This window comes from Morus notabilis, unplaced genomic scaffold (assembly GCF_000414095.1).
Source record: "Morus notabilis unplaced genomic scaffold, ASM41409v2 Scaffold1056, whole genome shotgun sequence".
NCBI lineage: Eukaryota > Viridiplantae > Streptophyta > Magnoliopsida > Rosales > Moraceae > Morus > Morus notabilis.
The window spans coordinates 98,601-120,253 of NW_010368045.1; the positions used below are offsets into that span (position 1 = coordinate 98,601).

General features: G+C 35.0%; 2 protein-coding genes across 4 annotated transcripts; one reads left to right on the forward strand and one right to left on the reverse strand.

Moving 5' to 3' along the window:
* Positions 1-357: 357 nt before the first annotated feature.
* LOC21389546 (pre-mRNA-splicing factor ATP-dependent RNA helicase DEAH1) lies at positions 358-11,103 on the forward strand. 2 transcript variants are annotated; one of them, XM_024176068.1, is made up of 28 exons: positions 358-503; positions 1,314-1,439; positions 1,556-1,686; positions 1,825-2,034; positions 2,145-2,216; positions 2,622-2,708; positions 3,039-3,072; positions 3,257-3,311; positions 3,658-3,717; positions 3,804-3,875; positions 4,117-4,180; positions 4,324-4,403; positions 4,574-4,641; positions 4,724-4,781; positions 4,916-4,973; positions 5,124-5,189; positions 5,304-5,372; positions 5,563-5,652; positions 6,234-6,320; positions 6,703-6,818; positions 6,904-6,970; positions 7,861-8,901; positions 9,132-9,194; positions 9,510-9,633; positions 9,732-9,832; positions 10,137-10,199; positions 10,305-10,377; positions 10,616-11,103. In XM_024176068.1, the coding sequence occupies exons 2-28, from the start codon at positions 1,340-1,342 to the stop codon at positions 10,657-10,659; spliced, it is 3,153 nt and encodes a 1,050-aa protein (XP_024031836.1). In that variant the 5' UTR covers positions 358-503; positions 1,314-1,339; the 3' UTR covers positions 10,660-11,103. The 2 variants fall into 2 exon arrangements, with proteins under 2 accessions (XP_024031836.1, XP_024031835.1); XM_024176067.1 differs by having other exon boundaries at positions 1,335-1,439.
* A 1,432-nt stretch (positions 11,104-12,535) lies between these two features.
* Positions 12,536-14,575, reverse strand: LOC21389547 (UDP-glucose 6-dehydrogenase 1). 2 transcript variants are annotated; one of them, XM_010114119.2, is made up of 2 exons: positions 14,495-14,575; positions 12,536-13,994 (listed from the first exon to the last, which is right to left on the reverse strand). In XM_010114119.2, the coding sequence occupies exon 2, from the start codon at positions 13,976-13,978 to the stop codon at positions 12,536-12,538; it is 1,443 nt and encodes a 480-aa protein (XP_010112421.1). In that variant the 5' UTR covers positions 13,979-13,994; positions 14,495-14,575. The 2 variants fall into 2 exon arrangements, with proteins under 2 accessions (XP_010112421.1, XP_024031839.1); XM_024176071.1 differs by having other exon boundaries at positions 12,536-14,036.
* Positions 14,576-21,653: the final 7,078 nt, after the last annotated feature.

The following is a 21,653-nucleotide window of genomic DNA, read 5'->3' on the forward strand; positions in this document are numbered from 1 at the left end:
GGGACTGAGTCGTACAAGGGTGCGGTCAGAAGGCCTTGGAGGGTTGACGGCTGACGGAGCTGATTTTATAGATGTGGATTTTTTTTCTATTCTTTTAAATTTGGTGTTTTCTCTAAAAAAACTCTTGTTTTTATTTTGGATATCAGGGAGTGTTTTGACCTATTTTAAAAAATTAAGGAGCATTTTAAAATATGATACATAGTTTGGGGTATTTATGAAAATAATCCGAATAGATTGGGAAAAGTAACGAACATCTTCTCATGGTTTATAAGACTTCAAGAGTTCTTTGAAAAAGGCCAAAAGCAAAAAAAAAAAAAAAAAAAAAAAAAAAAAAAAAAAAAAAAAAGAAGAAGAAAAAGAAAAAAAGAAGAAAAGAAAAAACCGTCATTAGTGCCGTCGACTCTCTCCTAAGCGGAGCATTTGCGCCGTCGCGAGTACCTCTTTCCGCCGTCGCCAGCAACGTCGCCAGCTCTCCACCCGAGCCTATTCTTTTTTCTTTGCCTGTAAGCCAATCTCTTCCATTGTTTGGTTTTCTTTTCGTAATTTTTCTTTTGTTTTAGAATTTCTGTTTATAATTTTTGTTTAAAGTTTGCGATTTTGGTGGGGGAAAACCAAGTCTTTGAGAAGATTGTGAACGTTTCTGTTATAATCGTTCGTTCGTTTTCCTTTTGCTTCTATGATGGGATTTCATTGATTTTGCGAATCTCAAAGTGGGGTTGCTTTTGGAATGGAAATCTTAGCTCATTGGATGGATAATAATGGTGATTTGGTTTTTTTGTTTGTTATAATTTGCAAAATGGGTTGCCTTGTGGGAACAATGGAGATAATAAACATGCCTATTTGGGGAGAATAGAAAACAGTAGAGTGACAAGGAGGAGTTGTTCGTTAAGTTGTTGACTATAAGAATGAAAAGAGCTTCAATTGTGTTTATCTTTTTTTGTTTGAAGTTGAAGTTCGAGAGTATTGAAGTTTTGTGTTTGAAATTTTTATTTGAAGTCGAGTTTTAATCATGAAATAGAAATTGGTTTATGGAATTATTAACAGTCAAACTAGGGTTTTCCATCACTCCGAGCTAATGGAGGGGATGTCTCTGTAATTTTTTTGAAAAGTCAAGGTATGTTGGCGTAATTTATCTTAGTCAAGAGAGTGTAAATGTAAAAAGCTCGTCATTCAATGCTTATGCCTTGATCTGCCTTGAGGCTTACGCATTGTATAGATTAGGAAAAAAAAAAACATCTTGTGTTCCCGATTCTGCCTTTTAAAACTATTTGAGTAAGTACAGCCTAAAGATCTGTATTTTCAATTGAAAACAGGATGAATTTTTTTTTTGGCAGTGAATATGGCAAGTGACGGAAATCTGAAAACATGGGTTTCAGATAAGCTAATGTCACTCTTAGGATATTCTCAATCCACACTTGTTCAGTATGTCATCGGGCTATGTAAGTTGCTCTAACGTCATGCTGCAAATTGTTTTTTTTTTAATTTTTAATTTAATTTAATTTTTATGTCCTATGTATTTTAACTAACAAATATGATGATTTTTTCTTTATTGTAGCTAAACAAGCAGCATCACCAGCTGATGTAGTGAGTAAGCTCGAGGAGTTTGGAGTATCCTCATCAAGTGCAACACGTGCATTTGCTGAGGAAATCTTCAGCAGGGTACCCCATAAATCATCTGGTTTAAATGTAAGTTCTCCTGGGGATTGAAAGAATTTCGTCTTGTGAATTGTGACGTGATATGTGTCCCTTGTTTGATGTCTAGTTTGTTAAGTGGTGAAACGTACTGATGTAGTGATGTTTATTTCTTATATTTGTGTACATCAGAGTTATCAAAAGCAGGAGAGGGAAGCTGCAATGATTGCAAGAAAGACTTATGCTTTACTAGATGCGGATGATGAAGACGAGGATGACAACCGGGGTTCTGGTATTGGCATCATTTCTGTTGATTCTGCAACTGAAAGTAAACGAGGGGCGTCTCGCAACAAAAGGTTTAGGAAGAAGGAGGAGGCCCAAGATGAAAATGATGATGACGAGGCAGGTTTTCATATTTCTAGAATTTGTTTTTTGTTTCACATGGTATTATGCTGCTACATGCTTGTTCCAAAGTGTTGCTTTTGTTATGACTTGATTCTTATATTTACCAGGTGATTGCTCGTGGACAAGAAGCAAGGCGGGTTAAAAGGCGAACTTCCTCAGATGATGATGATGGTTCAGAGGTATTTTTAATTTTGGTATTCTTGAATGCGGCTTCTCATAGAAGCGCTAGTGTTTTGTTTTGTTGCTTCACACTTTTCATTTGAGAAAAACAGTTTGAAGATATAGTTAGTCATGGAATCAGCAATGTGTATCTGATTTAATGGATGAATATAGTGCTTTAATGCTAGTTGAGACTTTTACCTGGTTGTCCCCATGGTTTCTTTCTCTCCGTGCTATGTAGCAGGATTTTTATGATTCCCTGATCATGCTTACTTTTTCAAATTTATTACGAAATTTTACAGCATTTCATATTCAGCCGACCATTAGTGAATTCTTTTGAAAAGTGATCATTTTATTGTCTTTCTGTTTTAACTTTTATTTTCTCTATAATGTTAAACATCTCGTGTATTTTTTATGATATGCAGTCAGAAGAAGAAATGTTACGTGATCGAAGAGAGCGAGAGCAATTAGAGAAAAATCTAAAAGAACGGGATGCAGCAGTCACCCGCAAGGTATTGATCTGACTTTGAAGTCGGTATCATTCTTTAAGTTGTGATATCTGATTTGATGTTCATTTTTGCTTTGGCTTTCAGCCAAGTTGTTTTTGATATCTATATTCTAGTATAATTTATTGTTCTTACTGGTCCTTGCCACTTTATATGATTCTCTGTACATTATTATCGTTTCATCGTTGGTTCCATCATCATTATTATTGTTTGTATAAATATTAATAGTCCAATTTCTTATACTTTCTTTATTATAATTGATACTACAAAATGATGATGAGCTATCAATTTTTAAGTTTCTAATTTCATCTTTTCCCCTCTTTTTGGTGGCAACAGTTAACAGAGCCAAAGTTATCAAAGAAGGATGAAGGTAAGCACAATGTTAAACCCTTCTGTAGCTCAAGTTGCATGCATGTTTAGAATTTGGTATCTGTACTGGGGGAGATACATGTACGAGTGAATACAACTATACATGTGTTGTTAGCCACTGATGTACACGTGTGTTTGTTTTTTATTTATGTTGTTTAATCGAGATGTATGTTATGTATAAACAGAGGAGGCTATTCGAAGATCAAAGGCTTATGAGGAAGATGACATTAACACTATAAGGTGTGCTACTACGCATTATGATTATGTATCTTGATTATTCACATTGTTCCTGTGTTTGGTGGATTCTTTCTTGTGAAATATCATGCAAATTAAATGTTTAACAAGTATTAAGAGATAACTATGGGATCTAGGCATGGTGAAGGTGTGAAAAGGGATTCACATGCAAAGTGCTTGAATTCTTTTAAGAGACATAAGTGTGAGGGGATTTCTTTTTGGTCCTCACAGAAGTTAAAAAGGGAATTGAGTATATATTGTGCCGGTGGCCCGGAACTAGTGTCTTTTTATTATGTGCTGTAAATAAGCAGTTAGTACTAATGCTATTCCTGGTTTCTTGCCTTTGTTTCAGAAAAGTATCAAGGCAAGAATATTTAAAGAAAAGGGAACAAAAGAAACTGGAGGAAATCCGGTAAGAGAACATTGTATTGCAGATTCATTTTATTACATATGCTCCTTCCTGTGTCTAATATTCCGCTGGTGTGATGTTTAATTCAGGGATGATATAGAAGATGAACAATATTTGTTTCAAGATGTAAAGCTTACTGAAAAGGAAGAACGTGAAATGAGGTAATTTATGTCATTCCCTCTTGAGGTTGTAATAAGAGCCATGTGAATTTCTTTCCTTGCTGCTTGATGACAGTATCAACCATGTAAAAATTTTGGCCACAGTCATGGGGCCTATGCTGATCTTATTCATTTATTTATTTCTCTTTAGTAATATACAAACGTGTATACGTATAGATGCCTCATGGCTGCACACATACTGAAAGTGGTTTCATGAAAGGCTCGTATATTTATTATTCTGTAGGTACAAAAAGCAAATATATGAGCTTGTAAAGAAGCGGACAGAGGAAACTGATGATACAACAGAGGTACTTAATATTTTCTTTTTGATAGCATGGTGGGCAGGTCCTCGTAATTTTTGTATTGTTTCTTTAATTACTTTGTTGACCACACTACTTTAAAGATATTTAGTGAATTCAACATTTGAAATTTTACTTTCTGGAATATGCAGTATCGGATGCCGGATGCCTATGATCAGGAGGGTGGTGTTAATCAGGAGAAGAGATTTTCTGTGGTCACACAACGTTACAGGTTATCACTGAAGAAAAACATGACATGGAGATCTTCACATCACCCTATTTAGTCTCTTGTACACTTGAACAATCAAACAAAAGACACACACACACGCACTACCCTTTTACGTGTTCTTTTTATTTTTATTTTTTTAATAATTTAAACAATTTGTTTGTTTTTGCGTATAGGGATCCAACTGCTGGGGAGAAAATGAACCCTTTTGCAGAACAAGAGGCCTGGGAGGATCATCAAATTGGTTAGTTCTGTATTTTTTTTTTTGAATGCTTGAGTCTGAATTTTACTTATCATATTTTTTTTTTCTAATTTTGTCATTGTAGGCAAAGCAACATTGAATTTTGGTTCAAAAAACAAAAGGCGAATGTCTGATGACTATCAGTAAGTTGGTTTTCCTTCCTTTTGCTTCTGCTTTTCTCTGTTTCCTGCATTTCGCAGGGAGACAGAAATATTGCAGATTCATGTTGCGGAGACTAATACCCGAGTATGATTAACACTGTAAACCTTAATTTTAGGTTTGTGTTTGAGGACCAGATTGATTTTATCAAGGCATCAGTAATGGAGGGGGATAAGGTATATCTATCAAGTTAGTACGTTCCTTTGGACTTAATTCTTTGGTATCATTTGAATGTTTACTCAAATGATATGCCTAATATTGTGGATTTTACTTCGATACTTATTCTCCATCTTGACGTTTCATCTTTTTGTCACTTTTTCATGCAGTTTGATGAAGAGCAGACTGAGTTACACGAGCAGTCCAAGGCCCAATCAGCCCTGGAAAAGCTTCAGGTGTGTGTGTGTGTGTATTTTATTTTATTTTTTCCTTTTGGGAACTCTGCAAAAACTTTATTCTGTTGTTTGTATAAGCTTCGGGTGCTTGACATTACCTTTTTGTTCATTCAGGCGGAGAGGAAAACTTTGCCCATATATCAATATCGTGATGAGCTGCTCAAAGCTGTTCATGATCATCAGGTTTTTCTGTTAAACTATTTTGTTAGGAATTTCTATGTTGATTAGGAGTAAATTTTTTGAAACATGGCATGATGCTTGAATGATAATTTGACAATAACATGAAGAGCATTTTACACTCGTACCTGATGCACATTTAGCGGTATATGAATGTATCATTCTCTTATGCCATTGACTTATTATTCCTTTTTAGGTTCTTGTCATTGTTGGTGAAACTGGTTCGGGAAAGACAACACAGATACCTCAGTATCTTCATGAAGCAGGTTACACAAAGCATGGAAAGGTTTAGCTTTTTTCCTCTTCATGTTATGCTGTTATAATTTCAGCTCAAACTAAATAATTAAAGTAGATAGAAACTTTTTAGTGTTTTGTTTTGTAAGTTGCAATTATCTCCAGCTGAATTGCGGTCACTTCTGAAGAATTTTTGCCGTAGGCAACCGTCTGTAGCGTTTATGGAAACAATTTTGAATTTCCATCCAATAGTAGCCAGTTAAAGATCCATTTTCAATACAGCTCTTGTCAAGTCTTTAACATTTCTCTTGTTTGGGAAGATAAGGACAAAGCAAGCCAAAGACTAAAAAAAAAAAAAAAAACACTCTCTTTTCTCATTTCTACTCCTTTTAACTTCAATTGCCAAACACTCGCTGTTCTCTCAGTTGTGTCAGTGAAAAGTAATTTATGTTTGGTCTAATTTTTTTTTCCTAGGCTAAGTTTTGCAATAGTATGTAAGTCAGCTCTGGTTGTACCTCCAAGCTGACTATCAAAAGGATTGGAGCTCCTTTGTGATCAATGAAATTGGTGGTATTCATTATTTTTGAAGGTTTTATATAATCTTTTTTCTTCTCTCTTATAATTTTTTTACAGGTTGGATGTACGCAACCACGTCGAGTTGCTGCTATGAGTGTTGCTGCTAGGGTTTCTCAAGAAATGGGTGTCAAACTTGGGCATGAGGTATGCTCTCTTCATGTCATCATGTGTAGTCTAATTGTTGTGGATGCATTTGTCGTTCAATTCTTCATTTGTGATTTGTGTGGAGCAGAGCTCCAAAAGTAGAGAAAACTAACTTTTATTGCTGGGTTCTTTATTTTTCTGCTAATGCTGAAAGTGGTGCTTATGATTTCTCTAATATGATGTCTTGAGTTATTCTTATTGTTGACACATAATATTAAAGCTGGTCTTAGCAAAAAAAAAAAAAAAAAAAAAAAAAAAAAAAAAAAAAAAAAAAAGGGTGTGTGGGGGAGAAATCCAATCTTGAAAAAGGGTAATATTTAGCTAGAAATTATAATCTGATCTTTTTTGGTGAGAGTATTAACCACTTTTATGTCATACACAGGTTGGTTATTCCATACGTTTTGAAGATTGCACATCTGAAAAGACTGTTCTGAAATATATGACGGATGGAATGCTGTTGCGTGAATTCCTTGGGGAACCAGATCTAGCAGGCTACAGGTAAGATCAGATGTGATGTCAAATGAATTGCAATTTGCAAGTTAGCTTGCTTATTATCTCACTTGCCCTGTCTTTAAAATTTCAGTGTGGTGATGGTGGATGAGGCCCATGAAAGAACACTCTCGACTGACATTCTTTTTGGTTTAGTAAAGGTAAGCAGAAAATCTTCCAACTTTCAATTGTGTTAATATCACGGTTTTCTTTTCTTGTTCACCAAATTATTTCAATGTTCATATTGTTTATTCTTGAAACATTCATTGGACAGTGGATCATTTTCCCAGATTAGGACGACATTACTGAAGTTTTGATGTTACCCAAATGTCTAACGTTGGTTTTATTTGAGTTGATTCAACATGTAAAATGTAAAGGAAATTAGAATATAGGTATGGAAATGGAACAATTTAGGTGGATTTATCTCCCATTTATTAGAGTAACTAGAATATAGTTTATATAATACATTTTTATCTATAAATTAGAATATAGTTAATAGATTTTGTTTTAAGTTTCTAAATACTTTTAGTCTAGTAATCAAGCCTATTGCATTTTCTTCTTGGAAGAATGCCTATATTTGCATTTTGGAGAACAACTATCTATGGTGTTGCATAGAGGTGTAAGTTTGGGCCGCCCGGCCTGGCCTAGGCCCGACGGGAAAGTTTGGGCCGGCCCTAAAAGAGAGAGGGTCAGCCCAGTCCGGCCCTAAGTCCAAAAAATTTAGTGCCGGTCCAGAATTTTATAAGGTATTTTTGAACAAATTTTTAAAAATATTATGTTTGGCCCGGCCCTAAAGGAGAGAGGATCGGCTCGGCCTAGTCCTAAGCCTAAGAAATTTAGGGTCGGGCCTAGCCCGGGCCAACAGCTATGGGCCTCGGGCCGGCCCGTTTAGCCTAGCCCAAACTTGCAGCTCTAATTGCACGAAGCTGACTGCCTTTTGTTGTTTAATTCTTCTGATCACCTCTCGTCTTTATCAAAGTTAAAGTACTCAGCAGAAAACTGATAAATATGTTGGTTTAGGATCCCTAACCCTCAATGTGTTTTATTGTAGGATATTGTTCGATTTAGACCAGATCTAAAGTTGCTCATCTCAAGTGCCACACTGGATGCAGAGAAGTTCAGTGATTATTTTGATTCTGCTCCGATCTTTAAAATTCCAGGGAGACGGTATCCTGTCGAAATACATTATACAAAAGCACCAGAAGCCGATTACTTAGATGCAGCAATTGTGACTGCACTTCAAATCCATGTGACACAGCCACCTGGGGATATTTTGGTGTTCCTTACTGGTCAAGAAGAGATTGAAACGGCAGAAGAAATTATGAAGCATAGAATAAGGGGTCTAGGGACAAAAATTGCCGAGCTGATTATTTGTCCCATATATGCAAACCTACCAACAGAGCTGCAAGCAAAAATATTTGAACCCACGCCTGAAGGAGCAAGGAAGGTTGTCCTCGCCACAAATATAGCTGAGACATCATTGACAATTGATGGGATTAAATATGTCATTGACCCAGGATTTTGCAAGATGAAGTCTTATAATCCAAGGACTGGAATGGAGTCATTGCTAGTGTCTCCTATATCCAAGGCATCAGCAAATCAGAGGGCAGGTCGGTCTGGTCGAACCGGCCCCGGAAAGTGCTTCCGACTATACACAGCCTATAACTATTATAACGACTTAGATGACAATACTGTCCCAGAAATACAAAGAACTAACCTTGCAAATGTGGTCCTTATGCTTAAGAGTCTTGGTATTCATGACTTGTTACATTTTGATTTTATGGATCCACCACCGTCTGAGGCACTACTAAAGTCTTTGGAACTGCTTTTCGCATTGAGTGCCTTAAATAAACTAGGTGAGTTGACTAAAGTGGGTAGACGGATGGCAGAGTTTCCTCTCGATCCCATGCTATCTAAAATGATAGTTGCCTCAGAGAAATACAAGTGCTCAGATGAGATCATTTCCATTGCTGCCATGCTTTCCATTGGCAATTCAATCTTTTACCGACCAAAAGACAAGCAAGTCCATGCTGACAATGCACGCATGAATTTTCATGCTGGGAATGTGGGTGATCACATTGCATTGCTTAAGGTATGAATATCAGATCATGACTTTCTCTTGCTATTTTAGGGGTTATGAAATGTTTTGGACTTAAACCATGAACTAGGACTTGGGTTGGGAAAATGAAGTTTCATTTCCATACTATGGTAATAAATTGAATCGGATTGGAATTTTGGTTTCATTTTATTCCTTTCAAACCAAGCAGTGATGTCATATATATAATGTTGTTGACCGAATTTTTTCTTTTTATTATCCCCCAGGTGTACAATTCATGGAAAGAAACAAATTACTCAACGCAATGGTGTTATGAAAATTATATCCAGGTCCTCATGAGATTACTAAATTCCTTATTCAGTTTTTTTGTGATCCTCCTCATTGTGATTCTCTTGATAAAAGCAAATTACTGGCTGCATGACTTTTCTGGTATTTTGCATGATTCTGAAAGTCAACTTTGCTAAAACCAGATAGGGATGATGCTCTATTTGCGACAGTGCGGTTGATGTTGAGTGAATCTTCTAGTTGTCTGTTGTCTTCTACTGTTCTAGCTTTGTTTCCACTCCAAAAATAATAATGTCTCCGTAATTTAGAGATCCTATTCTTTTAGCCAACAGAGATCTTATATTTGGTGATGCTTGTAGGTTAGGAGTATGAAACGTGCAAGAGATATCAGAGATCAACTTGAGGGGCTCCTCGAGAGAGTCGAGATTGAGCTAGTATCGAATCCGAATGATTTAGAAGCCATAAAGAAGTCCATAACATCTGGTAATTTATAACAACCATCTGAATGAATGACCCTATACTGGAATGTTTTTCTTAATGTTAATTATTGAAATAAATTCTGACAAAGTGTTCTCTTTTAGGTTTCTTCCCTCATTCTGGAAGGCTACAGAAGAATGGATCTTACCGAACAGTCAAACATCCGCAGACTGTTCATATACATCCCAGCTCAGGGCTCGCCCAGGTAAGAGAAATTTGCATTTCGTTTAGTTTTCATTTTCTTTGTGATCATTTGGGCTTCAAATTGTGCAGCTGATTGAGTTGAAATCAGTTGAAGTTTCTTCGGCTTTTCTAAACAGCCCTAATAAATAGTTCGAACGCCCTAACAAGGACAAATTTGCATCACAGAGTGTTCCAATGGATTATAACAAGAGCTTCGTTTATTCATGAAAAGAAAAATTCTAAAGTACATGTACAATTCAGTGACAAAGGCTCTAAAAAGAACACTTCCCATGAAAGATTGCTTACGTCCTCTTTTATATTCTCAGGTGCTTCCGAGATGGGTCGTATACCATGAGTTAGTGCTTACTACTAAGGAATATATGAGACAGGTAAATCTTTCCCCTCTAGAGAATCGTATTTAAACTGCATTTCATTTTGGGCCTATGTTGGATTTATACTTGTTTCATAGCTAATACGCTGCTATCCAATTTCAGGTTACAGAACTAAAGCCAGAGTGGTTGGTTGAAATAGCCCCGCATTATTACCAGCTTAAGGATGTGGAAGACTGTATGTTCTCTCTATGTCTCTATACTCATACACGCACACATTCCTGAGCTTCAAAATCCTTAACTTTATTCACACGGTCGTGTTAACCATATCTTTATCTAGATTATGTTAAAAGGATAGGAAATAACGACTGATGCAAGGCTAATAGTTATAATGATGAGAATATCTGATATTCGGTTGATTTATGATTTTTTATATAGCTTTATATATCATATCCTAACGTTATAATCTGTGGCAGCAACTTCAAAGAAGATGCCTCGGGGAGAAGGGCGCGCGTCTTAGGATTGGAGACTGGCAACAAGTTCAGAAAGAGATTAAAATTTGAAGGTTGTAGCGGAAAATGATAATTGTATAGACGAGCATTGGCTATCCAGGGTAGCGGAAATCAGGAAGGGATACACACAATTTTGTATTTGAAACTACCTATAAATTTTGTACATAGAAAAAGTCATAGCCCCTAACACCCTGCCCTTCCATCCCCATCCGATTTCTTCGTCTTGGGGGTTTTGAGGGGATCTTTTTTGCAGTCAATGATGGTGAGGAATCTGTGACCCATTTTTAACCCAAATTTAGATCAGATATTTAGTACATGATGTATTATAGATTGTACCATTTTGAAACCTGCCTTTCCGGAAGTGGTGAAGCGTTAAAATGTATTTGCGGAGGTAGATTCTTCACTTTGTATCTTCCAAAAATATATGAGAAGCGATTTTGTTCCTTGTTTAATCCAAATTTTTATATATCATTATTTCTTTTCATGTGGGGTTTAAATATCTATTCCTATTTTTGAAGTGACCTTTGGGTGTAATTCTACCTAATTATGGTTGACTTGAGGTCTAGACGCCATTTTGTTCAAGTTCCATTGCTTCCATACCATTTTTTCCCCCCTCTAGAATGGAGACTCCAGTTTGGCCAGTCCCCGAACAGTAGGTAGTAAATGATGTTCTGCCAGATTGCCAACTTCGCTCGACATGCAGATGTCAGTTTTTTTTGTTTTTTATTTTTTTTTTTGGTGCAGATGTCACCTATTTTGAATAAGGGTATTTTTTTTGGTAGCTCAGTCTTATCGGCAGTGTCAGTTCAAAATAATATCAAATTGAAGAAGTACGTTAAGCAAACTGTTTCTGATACATATGTTGAAAATAGAGAATTACTAACGCTTTATTTTTTCTGATCCTAACAGAAAAACCCCCTAATAAAAGCTCTTATACATTGTTGGTATATCATCTGTATTGGAACCAATGAATGATGAAAAGAGACGGAGCTAAATAGTATTTTTTTTTGAAAGTATTTATGGTAAATAGTATTTTTTTTTAAAGTCTTTATGGTAAATGACATTTACAGTGTGTTTGGTAGGGTGGAAAAAAGAGAGGAAAGAAAATAGAGGAAGGATTTTATAGAGAAAAATAGAATTTTAGGTTATTTAGTAGAGAGGAAATGAGGAAGGAAGGAAAATGAAAATCCATGGGGTCCACCAATTTTTCATCCTTCTAACTTTAGGAAGAAAAGATGAGAAAAAGTTTGACAAAAAATGAGATGTAAAATAACAAATTTAACATTCACAATTCATCATATTTTTATTTGTATTGGGGTATTATTGTAAAATGTTTTAATTTGATATTTTCTTCACTTTTTTTCTCTTCTACCAAACAACACGAGAGAAAATCATTTTACTTCCTTTACTTAAATATTTTACTTCTCTTTCCTTCTTTTCTATTCACCCTATCAAACATAGCATTACAGTAAATGATTTAGTTACGAGTTTTGTATCTTTACTTCAAAGGCGAATCATTTATTGCAAATATGTTGTTTACCATAAATATTTTAAAACATGTAAATATTTTAAAAAAATTGCCTATTTGCAATAATTTCCATATCGACAATCAAGCAGTTTAACTAGGAAAAAATTTTCAAGCAATCCCCAAAATTTAAGCACATAAACTGCAAAAGGCATGACTGATCACTGAAAACTTTGCTTTTATTTCAAAAGAAAATAAGATAGAATCACTTTCTGTAAAACAATAGAACTAGTAATAATAGTAAAAGGGAAATAGAAAAAAAGGGGACATGACAACTAAAAATAATATGATGAAATGAAAGAAACTGCATCTCCTTGGAGCTTAACTCCAATTCTAAATTCCCATGAGAGAATTCAATCTCATGCCACAGCAGGCATATCCTTGAGCCATGGGTCCAATGGCTTCCCAATCGAGTAGACGATGAATCCAATCTCCCTCAGCTTCTCAACATCTACAATGTTCCTGCCATCAAACACAAAAGCAGGCTTTCGCATGTTGTCGAATATCTTCTTGTAATCAAGTGTCTTGAACTCGTCCCACTCGGTGAAAATGCAGACCCCATGAGCATCCTTAGTCGCCTCATAAGCATCCCAAGTGACACCAACTTGCTTCACTGCGGTTGGGCTCATTGGCTGCAGATGAATTGGGTGGTCCCAATCAAACTTGTTCATAGAAAGATCCCTTTGGATTTGGTCCCTGGTAACCTGCGGGTCGTAAATGCTCAGCCTTGCTTTGTCACCCAATAGCCCCTTGCAGACATCAATAGCAGGAGTTTCCCTTGTGTCCCCGGTGTCTTTCTTGAAGGCAAAACCAAGAATGGCAATCTTTTTACCAGAAATCGTGTTGAACATCGACGAGACAACGCGGTTGACAAACCGGTTCTTTTGGTAGTCATTCACCTTTATGACTTGTTTCCAGTAGTTTGCAACCTCAGTTAGGCCATTGCACTCGCATATATAGACCAAGTTTAGTATGTCCTTTTGGAAACAAGATCCACCAAAGCCAACACTGGCATTGAGGAACTTGGGACCGATTCTGGTGTCTTCGCCGACGGCATGGGAGACCTGTGAAACATCAGCTCCAGTAGCTTCACAGAGGGCTGACATGGCATTGACAGATGAGATCCGCTGTGCCAGGAAGGCGTTGGCAGCCAGCTTCGAGAGCTCTGCGGACCACAGATTTGTTGTCAAGATTCTGTCCTCAGGCACCCAATGAGCATACACAGCTTTCAGTGCTTGAATTGCCTTTTGCCCATCAGGGGTTTCCCTCCCTCCAATGAGGACCCTGTCAGGGTTAAGCAGGTCCTGGATTGCCGTCCCCTCAGCAAGAAACTCGGGGTTGGACAAGATCTGAAAGTTGATCCCCTTGCTGTTGTGTGTCAAAATCTTCTCAATTGCCTCGGCAGTTTTGACTGGTACAGTTGATTTCTCAACAACAATCTTGTTGGACTTTGAGACATCAGCAATCATCCTGGCCGCGCTCTCCCAATATGCCAAGTCTGCAGCCTTGCCTGCTCCAAGACCTTGGGTTTTCGTCGGAGTGTTGACCGAGACAAAGACTATGTCTGCCTCGGAGACATGTCTCTCCACATCAGTGCTGAAGAAGAGGTTCTTTCCCCTGCACTGCTTCACCACTTCTTCAAGGCCCAGTTCGTAGATTGGAAGCTGGTCACTGTTCCAGGCTGCAATCCTTGAAACCGAGATGTCGACAACAGCTACTTCGATTAGAGGGCACTTGAGAGCAATCATTGCCATGGTTGGCCCTCCAACGTATCCAGCTCCAATGCAGCAGATTTTTACCATTTTCTTCCTCCTTGATCTGCAATAATTTGCTTCTCAATAAAAAAGTAAAAACAGTTCTCTAACAAAAAAAAAAAAAAAAAAAAAACTAAAATCAATTCTCAAGTGACATTTAAGTCAACTTGTTGCATTGTCAAAATTTTGCCAAATTGAATGACATGACGGGAAATGGTATTTTTGTTATGACTAGTCAATATATATATATATATATATTTGTTTTCCATTCATTTAAAAGTGGAGTCTAAAGAAGAGGAAAATGTGTTTAAACAGGCTGTGATAGAGAAAGGACTTGATAGCTCGTTAGGTGTTCCAAGTTGTACAGAACTTTAATAAACAAAAACTAAATAAAGCAAAGTGAGCTAAACAAAATATTCAGTTTTTTCTTCTTGCATTAGATCGAAAACCATATTCATATCATGGTGTAAAATATTTTTAAGGATGAAGATACTAAAGAGAGGATTTGTATCAAATATACCAATGCAAACAGATTAAAACTAATTAAGGATTTGTAGAGATTACCTCAACAATTTCTTTGTGACTTGAGAAGAGATCAACAGAAAAGGAACAGGAAATGGAGGGAAATGTTTGTGGGAAACTACTCAAGAGACCACAAACTACTCTAGAAAGCAAGGAGGTACCTCCTTAAATACAAAGACATACACATATAATATTTATATATATATATATATATTATATTATATAGCCGAGTCTAATAAGTATAAGATCTGAATAATAACTTTTGTACTTTCCCGAACCAAAGCAAAGTCAGATTAGAAACATGGACTGGAACGTTAAACACGTTTCCAAATCACCTTTTAGTAACAAACAAGGGAAAGTTTGAGCGACCCACTTTTCTTAAAACCATAATTAATTATCAATCGCCTTCCCAAGAGTTTCATTCAATTATAACTACACCAAACGACGGTTCAGCTTTGCAAAATAGTGAGAATTGTTTTGCTCTTTTTTTTTTTTTAATGGGAAAAGAATATTGCTTCGAATATCAATGTTCTGAAGGTTTAAAAGAAAAAAGAATCGAGGATTTGAACACTTGTGGTCTCCATTATTGGAGTCGTGTGTAAATTTATCGTTGAATTTGCCTTACATGTACATATATGTATATATTATTTTATATATATAGGTTACATATAGGTGTATAAGTTAAACTTGATGATACATAACAACGTTTAAACAAAAGAAGAATTTTAAAAGTTTTTCATCCCACAATAGAAATTATTATCAGACCATTGAATTTTTTTTTTTAAAATTGAAAAATTTAATCTAATGGTTAAAAACAATAGAAATTTCTCCCGGAAGTATTTTTCTATATATTAATTGATATATTAAGACCAGAACCCATGCATGTCACGTAATAGGCAAAAAAAAGGCTTCTCTTTTTGTTCCTTTTTTCTGTGAAGTATTTTAAGGTACTGTGTGACTTCTTTAACCAAACCCATGTGGTATATGCCCAATAAGGGGCCTAACCAAACACCAGAAATGTTGCCATTTCTAGTACAAAAAGGAAACTTCAACGTCCAGAAACAACGTGCTCGATGTGGTGGCCGGTTTAGAGAGAGAGAGAGAGAAGCTTGAGTGATATCAAAGGCATGGAATGTATTATATATTATTTGTAACATAACATCTCAACAGTTAAGAGACCTTGATTTAAAAGGAACAAATGATGATTAACGTGTTTATACCTGAGAATAATGCCACAAATCAGCACCAAATTAAAAAAAAAAAAAAAAAAAGGGACAAAAAGTTGATGGAAAGCGTGAGGTGCACTAAAAGAAGGATTATATAGCCACACATCAATAGATGTCCCCTTTGTTACAATGATTATGTGATTATATAGACTTTTTTATAAAAAAAAAATTAAATACACGCACATTTAAGCTGGAATTAGTGATGTTGGTATAATGAATTGGTAGAAAAAATTTTATAAATCTCTCCAGATCTAATATATTGTTTTATTGTGCGTCTCCCCAAACTTTAAAACGTCAGCAAAATTACCCCTTCCGTGCACTAAATTGCTAGTGTAACACTAATGTGGGAGTTTTGAAACCTAATTTAAACTAAACAACTTGATTATATAGAAAATTATAATACAAAAATTTCATGAAAAAACTTCTTTGCAAGGGAGATCTCGTCACGATGGTGGGTCCATCGCTTCCCCCCTCCCCATTAGGCCCAGTGCCGCCATAGCCTCCACCTCAACGAGATCTCCCCTCTAAAAAAAAAAAAAAATTAATTATTAGTTTTTATATTTTAAATTATGGTTTAATCTCCTAATTTGGTGCTGCGTTGGTAATTACGGAAATTTACTTATGTTTTGAAGTTTGAAAGATAAAAATGATCGTTTGTCAAATTCGGAAAATAAAGTGAAGAAATGACACAAGTTTGAGGAGTGGGTGAAAGTTATGGGACTTATCGTGATTCATAAAGTGATGCCCTGTGTTTAAGCTTTAGCTGCAAGTAGATGACAGGCACATTGGTAGGATGACACGTGTAAAAATACGAGGTCTAATTCAAAATTGTGCCACGTGGTTCAATGAAATGATTCACAAAATCTCGTTTGTAAACGTCAGTAAAAAGTGGTTGCTTTGACTTTCATTAGAGTTGACTACACTTCAACATTCTGGACTTTTGGTGAATGAATGTGCTACCAGAATTTTCAATTATGCTAATTCTACTAGAGTTGCCTTGTTAGCGGGAGAATCGCCACCTTTATGTGAAACGTTAGTTTTCATGAAATGTTTGTCTAGGCTAGATCATGTTCACAAATACTTTTATTTTGCCAAAAGTTAAAACTTCAAGAAGCATATTTATATAGGTAACTTTTCTTTCTCATATAGTGCATCTTTATAAATACCGGAATTATGAGTAATTTTACGATATGATAAGAAAAAAAAAACATGCAATGCCGATAAGTAATCCTATCAGACTCTTATAATTCTAACTAGACTTAACGTTTTGAAACATACAATGCCGATATAAGTACATGGCATAAGCATTTGGCGCATCTCCATGGAAATATACCATTTCCTAACGATCCTATTTCTGCTTAATTGATAGCATTTGGCGATCTTTATTGATGCTCTTAGTACTCTGTTTAGGTGCTTTTTATTTTCCAAGGACAATAAAAATGTATCAAAAGAAGTAGTAATCTCAAGTATATAATTTCCATTCTGAAGGTAATTATATAGTAAGATGAAGGCTTATCAAAAACAATTCTTTCCGTAAACCGTACCTAAGAAATAAAAAAACCGATATGTAGAAGTTTTTCTTCTGTGAGGCCAAAATGTCTTGAAATTCCAATTTAAAAAAGAACCAAGATGAAAAATCTAGACATACTAAATTTCACATCAATGATGAGCCTAAACTTTCTAATATTTGGCAAAAAATGAATGCCATTTAGTTGAGTTTTATTAGCAAGTACATTTTAGGCCCCTTTTGCCTTCCTACCTCAAACCTCCTTGCTAGGAAAGTAGCTAGGGTTTTAAATTTTTGATTAGGTGAGAAACTAATTCAAAGGGGATAAAGTTTGGCTGTTTAGAGCCTTCATTTATCAGTAATTTATGATTATAGAGAGCTATAGATAGTTGCAACAAAAAAAGAAATAAATGTGTTATATAGGATATGTCTCTTGGCTAGGAGTTAGATCTCCTTTGGTGGTTAATATATGGGATAATCTCAAAATTGCTTTTCGAACCCTACACCAAATCCAACTTTCATTCCTAATATTTTAAACATCCTAAAATAGCACGTCAATCTATTTGGGTGTGACAAAATTATTTCTTTAGTCAGCTCTATTAAGAAAATAAGGAAAAATAACATCTAATTTCTATTAATTGTGGTAGTAGTTTAATTATTAAGATATATATAGATATCGGGGATCAAAATGAAATTTGACGTAAAGTACGATAACATATTTAAGATATGTGAAAAACATTGTTGTATATAACATTAGCGGTCTCTTATTTCCTTAATTCCGATTTCTAAATGCATAGAGTCCAAACGAGGTTCTCACGGTCGTGACTAGTGAGTATACCTTGCAATTTTCTAAAAATACAACTCTCTTATTACTTTGAGTATTATAAACTTTTATTTTTCTTTTCTGAGTCATTAGACTTTCAATGTTGTAAACAGAGGCTTTTAACTTCTATTATTATTATTAGGGCTTATTACATTGACACTTGTGTTTTACTAAAATAACGGGAAGACCTCTTGACTAAATTAATTACGTCAACACCTTTTGACTTTTTAAAAAAATCACAGACACACCTCCTTTGTTAATTGACCGTAAAAATTGGCTAAAATTTGACTGTTAACTTTTATAAAAATACCAAAAATACTCCTCCTTGCGTATATATGCTGCTGGAAATGAGTTTTCAGCCTTATTTAACATCAAAAAATGAGTTTAATTGATTTTATACGCTTTTAACTATAATTTTCACTCTTAACGATAAGCAAAATGATTTTCTTGTTTATTTTTTTTTTTCTAAAAAAGTCTCTTTTTAATAGTAATATTATTGATCAATTTTAAAGATAAAAATTAGAATCTAAATATTGTGTTAAAATTAGAGTCCAAATATTGTGTCTTTTTAATCGTGCTTATGCTGCACTTCGTTATGGTCTTTGACCAATGAGCTAAGCTTGACGCGTAATATGTTCTTTGTTGAAGTTGCTATGAATGAAACAGAGCTTTGTGCAATTGTGCTAGAGGTGTCAAACATGCCGGCACAACATGTCTGACTTCAGGTCTGTCATAGACCTGGGCCGAGCCAGGCACATCCTTGAACAGTTCAAGACCGTGCCTAGGCCCAGCTCTGGCCCTTTTAATATTTATTGCAAAATTTAATGAAAAAAATATATATATCATATGTACTTAAAAGATGTGATTTTATTGAATTGAAGTAATACGAATAATAACACATAAATGATTGCCTCGTTAAAAATCTTGCTAAGTAAAGCTCGAGGAGAGATCGAGACAAAACCTTAGCGAAGGAAAAAATAGTACAGTATACAAGGATAAGTAAATAATGACAAAAAAAAGTAAAACGTTGTCAAAAAACCCTTGGCCCACGTAGTGGGGCGCCCAGGGACCAGCTCAGGGGCAGGGATTGGTCGAAAATTTACATTTTTATTTATGTTTTGTATTCTAAAATTAATATATAATTTTTAAGAATTAATGCAACAAGCGGCATCATTTTTTTGATGAATATTCTATTTTTTATGATTTTCTTTAATTTCGTATTTAAAAAATATAATAAAATAAAAACGGTGTCAAAAAATAATGAAATTAGGCAGACACGATCCTTATATTTTTCTAGACATGCTAGAAAAAATGGCCTCAAAAAATGACAAACAAAAAGTAAAACGTTGTGAAAAAGGCCCCGACCCGCGCAGTGGGGCGCCCAGGGGCCAGCTCAGGGGACGGGATGGGTCAAAACTTTACATGTGTATTTATGTTTTGCATTCTAAAATTAATATATTATTTTTATGAATTAATGCAACAAGCGGAACCATTTTTTGATGAATATTCTATTTTTTATGATTTTCTTTATTTTTGGTCTTTAAAAAATATAATAAAATAAAAACGACGTCAAAAAATAATGAAATTTTGGAGGCATAATCCTTACATTTTTCTAGGCATGCGAGGAAAAATGGCAGCAAAAAATGACCAAAAAAAGTAAAACATTGTCAAAAAGCCTTCGCCCCGCGCAGCGGGGCGCCAAAGGGCGAGCTCAGGGGCCAGGATGAGTCGAAAATTTACATTTTTATTTATGTTTTAAATTCTAAAATTAATATATCATTTTTAGGAATTAATGTAACAAGCGGCACCATTTTTTGATGAATAGTCTATTTTTTTATGATTTTCTTTACTTTTCATCTTTAAAAAGTATAATAAAATAAAAATGACGTAAAAAACTAATGAAATTTTGCAGACATGGTCCTTACATTTTTCTAGGCATCCCAGAAAAAAATGGCCTCAAAAAATAACAATAAAAAGTAAACGCTGTGAAAAAGGCCCCGGCCCGCTTAGTAGGGCGCCCAGGGGCTAGCTTAGGGGCCGGGATGGGTCAAAAATTTAATTTTTATTTATTTTTTACATTCTAAAATTAATATATGATTTTTAAGAAATAATGCAACAAGAGAGACCATTTATTGATGAATATTCTATTTTTTAGGATTTTCTTTATTTTCCATCTTTAAAAAATATAATAAACTAAAAACGACGTCAAAAAATAATGAAATTTTATAGACATGATCCTTACAATTTTCTAGGCTTGCCATAAACAAATGGCCATAAAAATAACAAAAAAAGTGAAACGCTGTAAAAAATCCCCCGATCCGCGTAGTGTGGTGGCCCATGGCCAGCTCAGGGGCCGAGATGGGTCAAAAATTTACATATTTTTTATGTTTTGCCTTCTAAAATTAATATATGATATTTATGAATTAATGCAACATGTGGCACCATTTTTTTATGAATATTATATTTTTTATGATTTTCTTTATTTTTCGTCTTGAAAAAATGTAATAAAATAAATCGACGCCAAAAAATAATGAAATTTTGCAGACACAATCCTTAGGTTTTTCTAGGCATCCTAGGATGAGATGGCCTAAAAAAATGATAAAAAATGGTAAAATACTGTCAAAAAGCCCACGACCCGCGTAGTGGGCGCCCAAGGACCAGCTCAAGGGCCAGGATGGGTCAAAACTCTAAATTTTGATTTATGTTTTGAATTCTAAAATTAATAAATCATTTTTAGGAATTAATGCAACAAGCGGCACCCTTTTGTGATGAATATTCTATGTTTTATGATTTCTTTATTTGTCGTCTTTAAAAAATATAATAAAATAAAAATGGCGTAAAAAAATAATAAAATTTTACAGACGTGATCCTTACATTTTTCTAGGCATGGCAGAACAAAATGGCTTCAACAACTAACAAAAAAAAGTAAAACGCTATCAAAAAGCCCCCGGCCCGCGTAGTGGGGCGCCCAGGGGCCAGCTCAGGGGCCGGGATGGGTCAAAAATTTACTTTTTTAGTTATGTTTTGTAGGCTAAAATTAATATATGATTTTTAAGAATTAATGCAACAAGCGTCACCATTTTTTTGATGAATATTCTATTTTTTTATGATTTTCTTTATTTTTCATCTTTAAAAAATATAATAAAATAAAAATACCGTCAAAAAATGATAAAATTTTTGAGACACGATCCTTACATTTTTCTGGGCATGCGAGAAAATAATGGCCTCAAAAAATGTCAAAAAAAAGTAAAATACTATTAAAAAGTCTTCGGCCTACGTAATTGGTTGCCCAGGGGCCAGATCAGAGGCCGGAATGGGTCAAATTTAACATTTTTATTTATGTTTTACATTCTAAAACTAATATATAATTTTTAGGAAATAATGCAACAAGCAGGACCCTTTATTAATGAATATTCTATTTTTTATGATATTCTTTATTTTTCATCTTTAAAAAATATAATAAAATAAAAATGAGGTCCAAAAATAATGAAATTTTGTTGACATGATTCTTAAATTTTTCTACATATGCCAGAAAAAAATGGCCTCAAAAAGTGACAAAAAAAATAAAACGCTGTCAAAAAGCCCCTTGCCCGCGTAGTGAGGCGCCCAGGGGCCTGCTCAAGGGCCGTGATGGGTTAAAAATTT

What these genes read in the sequence shown, in the direction of transcription:
- LOC21389547 (XM_010114119.2), bottom strand. Translation starts at nt 13,978, where the DNA reads ATGGTAAAAATCTGCTGCATTGGAGCTGGATACGTTGGAGGGCCAACC.
- LOC21389546 (XM_024176068.1), top strand. Translation starts at nt 1,340, where the DNA reads ATGGCAAGTGACGGAAATCTGAAAACATGGGTTTCAGATAAGCTAATG. An exon ending in CAGTAATGGAGGGGGATAAG is followed by an intron (nt 4,974 to 5,123) that starts GTATATCTATCA and finishes TTTTTCATGCAG; the next exon opens with TTTGATGAAGAGCAGACTGA. An exon ending in GTTACACAAAGCATGGAAAG is followed by an intron (nt 5,653 to 6,233) that starts GTTTAGCTTTTT and finishes ATTTTTTTACAG; the next exon opens with GTTGGATGTACGCAACCACG.